The sequence below is a fragment of the Cygnus atratus genome, chromosome 4 (genome assembly GCF_013377495.2).
Source record: "Cygnus atratus isolate AKBS03 ecotype Queensland, Australia chromosome 4, CAtr_DNAZoo_HiC_assembly, whole genome shotgun sequence".
In the NCBI taxonomy this organism is placed as follows: Eukaryota; Metazoa; Chordata; class Aves; order Anseriformes; family Anatidae; genus Cygnus; species Cygnus atratus.
Genome location: NC_066365.1, coordinates 10,866,740 through 10,880,081, shown reverse-complemented (window position 1 = coordinate 10,880,081; position 13,342 = coordinate 10,866,740). Strand labels below are relative to the sequence as shown.

The window sequence follows — 13,342 nt, the reverse complement described above, 5'->3', positions numbered from 1 at the left end:
TGTTTGCTGTTACCTTAAAGGTATTCCTTGCCACTGCACTGTGGACCACGGTACTAAAACAAATCTTACAGAATCATCTGACATATGGTGTTGTTATGATCTTACAGAAGCAGTAGTTGAACAGAAAAGAGAAAGAAAAATCTCAGAATAAAACCTGGAAATTTTTATCTTCCATTTTTTGCCATAACCAGTCTCTTTTGCTTGTTACTGGGTCACTCTCACACCTCATGATCCCCCTTATCCTTGCATTACCCCTAGGTCAGGCATAATTAAGAGCTGCATAGTTTTCCCTAGCTATACTGGTTCTAAGCCTAGGATTTCATATTCCTAAAAGCTTTCTAATTACATAAGAGTCGATAGGGTGAGCCAATATTGCCAAAAGTGAAAATATTCACATATAAGATGACTGCATCTACTTTCAGTCATTGAAACAGAGAAATTTTTGGGTGTTTTTTCAGGCATGATTAGTACTAACATTTCCAATTAAGTTAGTATTTCCATGTTTTTTTCTCTTTTGTATAATTATCCTTTTGAGGCAAAACAGTATCCTTATCAACTGAACTGGAGTACCTAGTCCAGCTTGTGAACTGGGATCATTTTATATTTTAGTAGTCCTATATAAGGAGAAAGATTTTCTACAGCTTAAGTTGTGAAATAATAAAAAGAGAAAACAAAACAAAACACACACACACCTTCAGATATGGATGGGAGGATCTGACCAGATTTGGTCATAGCTGTCTGACGACTGTACATTGTGGGTTTATGAGAGCTGAAGAAAAAAAAAAAAAAAAGTAGTTTCAGCAATGAAAGATACAAAAGAAAAAATCTGTTCAAGTAAAATTTGCTCAGCATTGCAATTATTTATGTATATAGGATAAAGCTAGCTGCAGCTTAGCTAATCCATGCAGACTGATCATTCTGCACATTTTGGAGACTGCCAAATTACTGTCATCTCACCTTGTTCTCACTTGTATCACATACTTATTTGCAGTTTTCTGGGAGCTGTGGAGTAGAACTGGCATTAAGAATCAAATCTCAAATAAGGCAGTAGCATAAAAGAGATGTGTCAGAGGAGCTCTGTCTTGCTACTTTGAATTGATTTTTCTCTGAACTTGAAGTATAATTGCATTTGATAACACAAAATTAATGTAAAAGCTATTTTATATTTGTTTGCTTGAAAAGTTTATTCAATGTATTAAAAAGTTATTTCTGCCCCAGAGTAAGACCTAATTGGTTTGATTACATGGTTTTGTTTAGCAAGGGAATTATCTTGCCTTTTAACTCAAAGCCTTGTCATTTATTAGAATAAATCTCTGTGTTTGTCAGGGTGGGGTAGGGAGCAAAAAGAATTCTTATGTTTGGGAATTTTAATTTCTTTTTAGAGAGAAATGAGGTAGGAAAATACTGTATGCCAGTAGGCACATTTCTTCTTCTTCTTTTTTTTTTTTTTCTTTCTATCTTCATTAGTGTTCAAATTCTCTGAAAAGCTTCATTCTCTTTACTAAGTATGCTTTATTTATTGGCAGTTGTTACATAATATTAGTTTAACACCATTTTAAAGTTTTTTTTTTCCCTGAGATATTTTAAAAAACTGATTTGTGTGCTTGCAGTTTTCTTTCATAAGGCTACAAAACACAGTACATTTATACAGTTAATGCTTAAACTTTTTAGTGCTTTTAAATTTGTGTGTCTTTTTGCAACTTCCGATTGTCAAGAAATACATAGAAATGCATTTGTTAATTTTGGGGATGATTGGGAAAAGAGGATAGTTCTGTAGAAATTCCAGTTACCGATTAACATTTTCATTAGAATATTTGAGTCATAGTTAATTTGCACTAGGATTTATTATCTGAGTAAACCTGACCTATTAATCCTTCTAAGTCTAATACTGTCAGCTAATGTCATGATTACAGGAAGAGTACACGATGTGCTATAGCAACACAGCTGTTCTACCAAATTTTTAACTTAAGATTGCCATTGTGCTGTTTATCAGACATGATAAATTATTTCATGCTAGCCACTCTCATGTCCACCTTTTTAATACCTTCCTTGTCATTATATGTGCCCTTAGCCTTACAGGCTAATGAAAAGTTCTTGTATCAAGTCTGATTACTACTCTAATGTTTTCCAGGCATGCTTGGTGATGAGCTTGGCACATGAAACAATTTCCTACAGTAATAAAACTAATTAAAGTGGGTAGTCATCCCCACATCACTCTTTAATGAATTATAATGAGCTCATTAATCTCTCTCGTCTCACTTGCCACATATATTGGCTAGGCTTCTCTGTGGGTATGTTGGGAAAGAACTCTTGCCCAGAAGAAATGGACGCTGAAAAAAAGCACCCATTTTCCCTTGTTTGAAAAAAAAAAAAAAAAAAGGCAACACCCCCCCCCCAAAAAAAAAAAAAAAGTGGAATATGCTTTTTAACCTACCTAATATGCTTTTTAACCTTACCTAAATGGGGCCTACAGGAAAGCTGGAGAGGGACTCTTGGTAGGGAATGTAGTGATAGGACAAGGAATAATGGCTTTAAACTAAAAGGGGGGAAGATTTAGATTAGATATAAGGAAGAAATTCTTTACTGTGAGGGTGGTGAGGCACTGGAACAGGTTGCCCAGAGAAGCTGTGGATGCCCCATCCCTGGAGGTGTTCAAAACCAGGTTGGATGGGGCTTGTAGCGACCTAGTCTAGTGGTAGGTGTCCCTGCCCATGGCAGGGGAGTTGGGACTTGATAATCTTTAAGGTCCCTTCCAATCCAAACCATTCTATGATTAACAGTACAGGCAGGGCTCCTGGTGAATTAATTAAGTACATGGACATTGCTCCCAAACGCTGTTTATTGTGAAGTTTGTGACTTTGATTCTAGGTTTGTGAAGGGGTGCACAACTGACTTTTTTTTCCCCTTTCTACAGAAAATATAGAAGACAAGGATTTTCTATATATCTGGTCCCTTAAGATTTACTCAGAAGAATTATTTGGAAAGGAACATGAAACAAAATAGAAAATGCAATTGTGTGGATGGATGTGTTTACCCCCTGCTTGAGTGCTACATGTGATTCAGATTACCCAGGTCTAGTGAATCATACAGTATAACTAGAAAAGGTGGATCACAGTTTTTGATCAGAGGTACAGGGTGGCTGTTATAAGAAGTGAGGTTATATAGACAGAAATTCCTGAGCTTGAAAGAGATGACAGAAGTTGTGCAGTTAACATGTAGTCGTATAAAACCAAGGGATACATGGGGAACATGAATAAGAAATACTTATTTATTTTCTTATGATGGAAACAATGACATTGTTCAGCAGCAGGTTTGAAACCAAAGGAAAGCTTGGGGTTTGGGTTTTCTTATTATGGTTTGTCTGTTTTCTTTTCATGAATGTATGATTTATTTGGAGTGTATCACCAAAAGAGGCATGGTACCGTGAATATAAATTCTAGCTCAGGAAGAGCCAGAAGGAGAGAGTAAATGGAGTGGTTATATCAGGAAAAATACATTAAATGCAGTTATACATTTCCACTCCTGGCTGCTGTTCATGATTTCTGGTGGTTGGATGCATCTTGAGCTTGACCTGGTATGATCATTCAGTTTTATGTTTTGCAGTTTATTAATCAAATTGCATTCCTTTAAACTCCATGCTGTTTATTTTCACTGCTGCAGAGAGCAAAATTCAGCTGAAGCAAAAATAGCATTAATTTGCTCAATATGTAATTCACAGTTCACTGACAATTGGATCACTGTGAAGAAAACATTGTTTATTTAGCTCCATATTCATAAATGTCTGAGGTTAAAGTAGCGTAGCCTGCATAGTCTTTTTGAGTGTTACCTTCATAGTAAAATACCAATTCAATTCTAGTATTCAAATGAATGTATATGCCCTAAATTCTTCCAGTAAAATATTTGATCACATATTCTTAGTAACTGTACTTAAGTAGAATATAATATAGAATCATAGAATAGAATCATAGAATATCCCGAGTTGGAAGGGACCCATAAGGATCATCAAGTCCAACTCCTGGCACCGCACAGGTCTACCCAGAAGTTTAGACCATGTGACTAAGTGCACAGTCCAGTCTCTTATTAAATTCAGACAGGCTTGGTGCAGTGACTACTTCCCTGGGGAGCCTGTTCCAGTGTGCAACCACCCTCTCGGTGAAGAACCTCTTCCTGATGTCCAGCCTAAACTTCCCCTGCCTCAGCTTAACACTGTTCCCGCGGGTCCTATCACTGGTGTTTACGGAGAATAGGTCCCCTGCCCCTCCACTCCCCCTCGCAAGGAAGTTGTAGACTGCGATGAGGTCCCCCATCAGCCTCCTCTTCTCCAGGCTGAACAGGCCAAGTGACCTCAGCTGCTCCTCATACGTCTTCCCCTCTAGGCCCTTCACAGTCTTTGTCACCCTCCTCTGGACACTCTCCAATAGTTTTACATCCTTTTTGTGCTGTGGTGCCCAGAACTGCACACAGTACTCGAGGTGAGGCCGCACCAGCGCAGAGTAGAGGGGGACAATCACTTCCCTTGACCTACAAGCAATGCCGTGCTTGATGCATCCCAGGATACAGTTGGCCCTCCTGGCTGCCAGGGCACACTGTTGGCTCATATTCAGCTTGCTGTCAACCACAACTCCCTGATCCCTCTCTGCAGGGCTGCTCTCCAGCGTCTCGTCGCCCGGTCTGTACGTATAGCCAGGGTTGCCCCATCCCAGGTGCAGGACCCAGCACTTGCTTTTGTTAAATTTCATGTGGCTGGTGATCACCCAGCTCTCCAATCTGTCCAGATCTCTCTGCAATGCCTTTCCACCCTCATCCGAGTCCACAACTCCTCCAAGTTTGGTGTCGTAGGCAAATTTGCTTAGAACACCTTCTAGTCCTACATCCAAATCATTTATAAAAACATTGAAGAGGACTGGCCCTACAGTGGAGCCTTGAGGGACCCCACTAGTGACCATCCGCCAGCCAGATGCAGCCCTATTTACCACAACCCTTTGAGCCCTGCCCGTCAGCCAATTGCTCACCCATCGTACGATATTTTTGTTTAGTTGTATGCTGGACATTTTGTTCAGTGGGATCCTATGAGAAACCGTGTCAAAAGCTTTGCTGAAATCCAAAAAGATCACATCAGCTGGTTTCCCTTGATCGACTAGATGGGTGATCTTATCATAAAAGGAAATCAAATTTGTTAGGCAGGACCTACCCCTCGTGAACGCACGTTGGCTGGGACCAATGACTGCATTGTCCCCTAGGTGCGCTTCAATAACTTCAAGGATCATCCTCTCCATAATTTCACCAGGCACTGACGTGAGACTGACAGGCCTGTAATTGCTAGGGTCTTCTTTCGTACCCTTCTTGAAAATTGGCACAACATTTGCCAGCTTCCAGTCTACTGGGACCTCTCCAGATTCCCAAGATGGTTGAATAATTGAGAGAGGTCCTGCGATGACGTCAGCCAGCTCTTTAAGCACCCTGGGATGAATCCCATCCGGACTCATGGACTTGTATGGATCCAGGTGGAGCAGCAAATCCCGCACACGTTCAGGGTCGGTTGGGAGTTTATTGTTCCCACCATTATGGTCCTCCAGCTCAGGGCACCCTGGGTCCTGAAACCCATCATCAGTGTTGAAGACAGAGGCGGAGAAGGCATTAAACGTCTCTGCTTTGCCTATGTCATTGTCTATGAGCAGACCTTCCCCATCTAGTAGCGGAACTATGTTTTCTTTGGTTCTCCTTTTCCTGTTCACATATCTAAAAAAGCCTTTTTTATTGTCTCCCACAGACATGGCCAGCTTCAACTCTAGTTGGGCTTTGGCCACACGAATTTTCTCCCTACAAACACGAACAGCATCCCTGTATTCCTTCCTCGTTGCCTGACCCTCCTTCCAGCAGCTGTACACTTTCTTTTTTCGCCTAAGCTCCAGTAGAAGATCCCTGGTCAGCCAGGCCGGCCTTCTGCCCCGCCTGCCTGACTTCCGATATTTTGGAATTGCCTGATCTTGTGCTTTTAAGAGGCAGTGCTTAAAGGTTGACCAGCACTGATGGAAGCCAATGCCATCAAAAGCAGTTTCCCAGGGGACCTTGCTGACTAGTTCCCTGAGCAGCCTGAAGTCTGCTTTCCCCATATCCAGGGCTGAAGTTTTGGTGGCAGTTTTCCTTCTGTCACCATAAATTCTAAACTCAACCACTTCATGGTCACTATGACCGAGATGGCTGCCAATTGCCATGTCCCCCACAAGACCCTCTCTGTTCTCCAGCAACAGATCTAGGAGGGCACCTTTCCTAGTTGGCTCCCTTAGTACCTGCACCAAGAAGTTATCATCTAGGTGCTTTATGAACCTCCTGGACTTGCCCGTGTGAGATGTGTGGTGATCCCAGTTGATGTCTGGCAAGTTGAAATCCCCCATAAGGACAAGGGGAGTTGATCTCAAGTTGATCTAATATAGAATCACAGAAGGCTTTATGATTGTTAATTCATCATTTTAGGGTGCACCTCAAACTCCATTTGACTTCATGATCAGTAAATGAAATGTAGAGCTGCTTATATAGAAGAGTCATTTGAACGCTGTAGTTGCATTAAAAGATGACGTACATAACAACGTCTGTTTCTGATACGATCACATCATCCAAATGTTTTCATTCCAAAACTTCTGAAATGATTATTTTTTTTTTCTCCCCTCCTGGACAAGGAAAGATACACCATAGTGAGACTGCTGGTATTGAGCCAGGGTGGCCTCAGAGGATCACTTCAAGTTGTTGTGTTCTGCTTTAACGGGGATTCCTGAGGTGTGGACTTGCCTTTAGCCTTTTGCTGTGCCTGAGCAACAGCTGGTACAGCCATGTGAAGAGAGAAACAGGAGAGTAAGTATGGCCATGGCCTGAAATGAGTTGTCAGGACTCCTGCCAAGGCTAACTGCCTTGGCACTGAGTGCCAAAAAAAAACACAACAAAGAAGCAAGTTCAATGTGCTTTGCATATGTGAAGAATTGCAGCCAGACAATTCATTCTTCTCTTAGAGGGACTGAAAGGAATTGATATGACAGATATAAATTGATACAATACATAGAGCTAGAGTGAATTAGAAAGGAAAAAATAAAACAACACTGGAAAGTGAACTGTGTATGTAGATAGATATCATGATATAAATACACTCTGGTGTAAATATATGCAGGGGCCATCTTGAAGGTGGACCTGTGACTTCATTTTGAAATGTCTTCAACAAATCATGCAGTCTCAGGTTCTCTGCTTCATGATACTCTTAAATAATCTTAAAAAAACAAACAAACAAACATTAACAACAACAACAATAAACAAAAAAACAATAAACAGTAGCAACCAATAAAACAATTACCTGAGGGGATGGGACAGGACTTTTTTGAAACCACAAACTGCAATATCCAGAACTCTACTTACATGACTAATCTCAAAAAGCAGTTTTTTTTTCCTGTTAATAAAACTGCGTGTTGACATGCTACTTTTTAAAACAAGCAGGATCTCAGTTTCTAAACACAACATGGTGCTTTTCTACAAATTTCATGTAAGATCTTCAAAAGTAATTGTTGCTTTTCAGATGCAAAGTGGTATAAAGTTAACCATAAAAGACATCCCTAGCCCTGTACATAATCTAGACTCCTATAGTGCTGTCATAAAAATCCTGTTGATGTTAAAGTAACCAGTGTTTTCTCTGAATGGTCTTGATAGCTATTCAGAAACACCGAATTTGCTGTATGAGTCTGCTACATAACTTAGAAGACTTCAATTTTCACAGCCTTTATGTAGCTCTCTGGACCTGGCATTCAGTTCTAAATTTCTTAGTTTGGGTTGTTCCACTTAGGATGATATTTTTTAAGAAACTACAAGCTAAGTAATTGCTGATTTTTTGTATTACCCTAAGTTGGTTAAGTTTCTGCTTAGCTGAAATTTAGCACATTTATCAGATGAGTTTTATAATATTTTAATTTTATGGTGCTATTTTGGCAGCATATTCATTTTGGTATCAAAGTCAGATTGCCTTACATTTATCTTCCATAATACTTGTTTAGTTCTGTTTATAGCACTTTGTGATGTCCGCAAGTACAATATGCCTATTGGCTTCTAGGAATGAAGAGGTATAGTTTTCAAAATGGAAATGATTATGCTTTTTGGCACTTACATATAACCTACTGCAGCTGTCTTCACATGTGCAGTACAGTTTGTCATCCTGTGACCTGATCTGATGAGAAACATGTTTGCTATTATGTTTAGCAGTTTCCCAGATGGACAGAATTAAACTAAAATAGGAAAATGCTAGCACTGAGATATATCAATTGCTGTCATAAAGTGAGACTGAAAATAATTGAAAGGCTGATAATCTGAAGAGGTAAAAAGATGATGATTTGAAGAGCATCCTGACCATAATCACATACAATAACAACCGTAAATCCATACTGAATATAAACTAAATCCTGGATTTATTTTTTATGTTTTTTTAACAGTATCAGAGAATGTAATCAAAGAAAATACGACTGATGCTCTTCAGAGCTGATTTTGCTATTCTTTTATGAAGTATACTTGGAATCCAATTCTGTAAGAGCTGAGAAGCTGGGAGTTGAAATTTAGACTAAAAACTTTTTTTTTCTTTCTTTGATTACCTTAATTTAACAAAAGAAAATAGTTTGAAGACAAAGCACTTTATTTACAGAGCATGCTGTGTCCCCTACAGTCTAACAGTTCTTTTTAAGAACCAGCTGTTAGTTGACTTCTCTTTTTATCACATATTTGCAGTTTTGGAAAAGTCTCTGTTATGAACATGCTTACTATAAGGGAGAGCAGATATCTTATCCTTTTTTTTTTTTTTTTTTCTTCAAAATAATATGAAGAAAAACATTTATAAAAGTAATGAGAATAAGATTACAGTATGTAATACTGTTTTTAACATGTAGTACATAATTTATTAAACTCAATAGAATACCCTCAAAAGCTAAAATGTATTGAGATGGTTTATGAACACACGCATGGAATATATGATTAAATTATTTGGAATGGTAACTAGTATTTTCATGGCATCCACATTCTCATTGGTCTGGGATTCTTGATAAAATATACAGTTATAAATTCTTTTTGCAGAAAGGTAAGGAACCACAGTGTCCAGGGATGTTGATATAGTAAACGGTAAGAAATGGTAAATGTTACTTAGCAGAATTTTAAATGTTTGATCTCTTAATTGATTCTGGTTGGCACTTGAACTCAGGTATACTTATAGTCAAATCTGTTATTCTCTTAGGCTCTATAAATACTATAAGGGATGCTACGAGGTGAGAAATATTTTGCATACATTATCATAATCAACATTATAATAACCAGCATTATAGGCAAGATTATTTTTCTAAACATAGGAATACATGGACCAAGAATCTTGTATAAAGTCTGAATGATATAGCCCTAGAGTATTCATTTTTTTTATTTTATTTTTTTTTATTTTTTTTAATACCCTACTGTATTGGGGGAGATACTTATTTTGACTCCATAATTACAGCGTAGACTGATAATGCAGCAGTTGCACTCTCTGCTAACAACAGACGATCCTTTTCAAGTCCATTCCTCTTTAATGTCTGCTTTTGTGACAATTCGTTAGAAGGGTACTCTGGTTCTTAGGTAGTTTAATTTTCACTATAAATTCCCATCAGAGTGTGTCTTTTATTCCTCATTCACTTTGAGAAGCTTTCCTCAACAAATGTGTTGGCCTTTCCTTGACTGCCTTCTAATGCACTACAGTTTCACATTGGATAATGAAATATTACCAGAGAGTAAAGGTGATCTGTTTCCAAATTCACACAATTTGATATGCATTGCTGCTTGCCCTCTAGACTAATAAATAATGCAGCATTCTACCAGATTCTCATGCCCCCAAATGTTGCAACTACAAGTTATTTTGTTGGTATCCTCCATACAATCCTTCACTGAAATATTTTATGGTCCTTACACAGGATGTGATTGTGGAGCCTTCCCTCCTTTTCTAGCTCTCAAAAGTTACTTTCTGGAAGAACTGTATTCACTGTCTTGGCAACAGATAGTTGGTTCCGTTGTGTTCTGTTCTTCTGTTACTAATACATTCAGACAGATATATGGGATACTGAAATTACCCAAGCCTTTCTGCAGTCTGCTCTACTTTTTTCTCTTTTATTCCTGGATGATACTGTGTTTCTTCTATTCCTGTTGTCAGTTGGTATTATAGTAGGAATGTCCTCAAAATATAATAGATATATAGAAGCACCAAGCAGCATTTCTCTTCTCTTCTGTCTTACATTTTGAGAATAAATGATGCCTACAAAAGTACCGTGCAGCCAAATAGGACTACAAAATCCTGATTCTACACTCTGTTCAACGAGAGAAAACTCTTAGCTTCTTGCAAACCCTGTGCGGTGTGGATTGTTTATTAGTACTTCTTTTACTAAACAATGACATAAAAATCTGGGAATTGCTAGCACTTGCCTTTTACTAGCCAGTTCTCGGTAACTTGCATACACATTGATCTGACTGTACAGCAAATTGCAAGGAATTCTTTTCTGAGATGCTTGGGTGGCAGATGAAGTATCCTTTTTGCTGACAATGATTCTGCAGTTAAGATGTTTGTGGTCAGGGATCTGGGTACAAAACACGGTTAAGTGGTATTTTTTAGATCAATATATATTTGCTCTTCAGTTGTCAAGAAGCAATGTATGTTAGAATTTCCCTAACCTCACTTGACACAGGGATCACCAGCCAGACATGTCATGCCATATATATATATATATATATATATATTCCCATTAAGCCTGCTCTTTACTGAGAACTAATAATGAGACAACTCTTTTGTTTGTTACCATTTTTGTGTTTATTGTATGCTCTTGACAATGTTATGCACTTAAACTGGAGTATTCTTAAACTAAGGACAAAACTGTGGTGTGTATATATATATGTGTGTGTGTGTGTTAATATATTCTCAGAAGTTTTCTTTGGTTTGTGGCTTGCTTTTGTTTCGTTTTGCTTTGACAAAAATAATAGAAACCAGCAAATTTCATAAATGTTTTAAATAAGTCTCTGTACTAGAAAGATATAAGGATGCAGTTCTCCATTTATAGTTATAAGACCAATTAAATTATTATTTTTTTTTGGACTGGTTAGTTTGTTGGGTTCTTAGACTTCATCACTTCAGAAATTTAATTTGGGTTTCTCCTCTTGGGTGTTTACTAGAACAACACACAAAAATGTGATTGACGTTTCTTCTCCAAAGGTGTTTAGATTTGCATGAATTCTCAAAATTGCCTGGAGATTTTTTGCAGACCCCAAAAACTGCAGACTGCAATGGAATTGTTTGCAGACTGCCTCATGGATCTGAATTTGGCTACAGTTTAGCTACTAGGTTCATTTTCATGCACATCAAATTGAGTTATTGTCAGGGGTTATATCACTAAGTAGTAAGTGGTAAATGTTTTCTTTCCTCTGCTCATCTAATATCATAATTGCTGCTCTTTTGATTGATGTGGGGGAAAAAAAGAGGTATGCATGAGAAGAGTGCTTTACTTTTCCTGTGAATGTCTATTGTAATTTCTTTTTTGCCCTCTCCAAGATCATAAGCTCCACAATAATGCTTCAAAAATGATACTTTTTAATGTTCTTTTGTATGAGAATAATTATGACATTTTGTAGATATTCCTTAACTGAAAAGGAATGACCTGATGGGTTCTTAAATAAAAAGGGCTTAGAAGAATCAGAAAATAATGAAATGGACTTCTGTGCAGGGAACTATTCACATTTTTGTGTAATGTCTTTGGATGCATTAATTTGTTTATGCTACAACTTTAGAATGTGTTATTGAAAATACAACAGATGACAAAAGAGAATTGAGTTTCATTACTTGAATGTAATCTTCTCACACTATGTGAATCATCTCAGCCTTTTCTTGTCAAGACCAAGTAAAAGCATTAAACCTATTATAACATCTCTTTTAATATTTTTGTAGGATGGAATAAAAGATGAATGCTCGGTGCTGAAGTTGCAGCTGAAGGAGAGAGACGAACTCATAGCCCAACTTCGCGAGGAGCTGGTAAGTGGGAGAAGCATTATTTTTTTTTAAGTTCATTTGCCTGATAATGTTATTCAAGACCAGAAACTAAAGAAATACAATTTCACACCAGCTGCAGAATAACTAGCCTAAGGCTATGTTAACTATTCAGATCAACGCTGTGAGAGTACTGACTGAATGGTTTTAGGGGCTTGACAGCCTCTGAATTGGCTACTATCTAGATGCACTGCTGGTAGAAGTTTCTTTTAAAAGATTATATGGACAGGTGTCTTACAGTATCATAGAGAGTATTAAAGTAGTCTTACAGTATTAGTGGCAGAGAAGTAGCACAGTACTGTATGCATATGCCAGAAATCTTGAAGGGTCTAGCACATTTCCTGGTAAATTGTGAATACTACTTACGGAAGCATGAGCTGTTTCATGTCTACAACACTGTCCAGTAGTTGTTTTTTTTTCCTGCTTAAATAGATGTATTTTTAATTTAAATAAAATAATGAATATTCTTATGCTTGCTGATCTTTTATGAGCTACCAAGTCTTGAGTACTACCACTTTAAGATGAGGCAGAATACTCTCAAGTGGCTGAGTGAGGTAAAACAGAAGCCACCCCTATGGCCCTCCGTTACCAAAACCTTGCCACATAAACCCACTACACAATGTCAGGGTCAGACGAGAGATCAGAAACTCTAGCCGTGTGACCGTGGCAAAGTGCCACTGCATCTTTTATATACTAACAAAAAATAATTATATGTTTTTACATCAGCACAAACAACTAAGTTTAGCATGGAGTAATATAATGCTGCTGAAGAATGAAAGATTCCTTTGTTATAGTAAGATCTGCAAAATAAATACAGGTCATCAATATTCTTTGTCTCATATTTGGCTACATTAAAAAATGATGTATTATGCAATTATTGTCTAAAATTAAATGACAAAATGGGACATTGGAAACATCAAGCTTCTGCACAGTCCTGGAGCATTAATTTTATATCAGCCTCAAAACATATGCTATTAACTGGTCAACAACTTTGTCAGTGTTAAATTGTCCCATGTTGATATAGTGAGCTGTAGTTATCTGTTGCTGTTATCTGCTGTCAAAGTTCATCTGTGTATATTGCCAGTTGTGGAAAAAAGGCCCATAGGGACTTCAGTTCTTCTGAAGGCATAAGAGGCAGAAAAGTTTGTCTTCCTAGTGTCATGAAATAAGGATTTCCATGAATAAAAGTGAAAATGATGTATTTAATCCATGTTTAACTGACTTCAGTTTTGACACTTTAGGATTTAAAAAATAAAAGAAAACAAACAAACAACA

At 37.7% G+C, this 13,342-nt stretch overlaps 1 protein-coding gene across 4 annotated transcripts in view; it reads left to right on the top strand.

The window, feature by feature from the left end:
• Positions 1 to 13,342, top strand: part of CCSER1 (coiled-coil serine rich protein 1) — a 675,103-nt gene that overhangs the window by 367,513 nt on the left and 294,248 nt on the right. For all 4 annotated transcript variants that reach the window (XM_035541340.2, XM_035541349.2, XM_035541356.2 and 1 more), the window contains exon 8: positions 11,969 to 12,052. In XM_035541340.2, the coding sequence (XP_035397233.1) occupies positions 11,969 to 12,052 (84 nt within the window). The remainder of the gene's footprint in view (positions 1 to 11,968; positions 12,053 to 13,342) is intronic.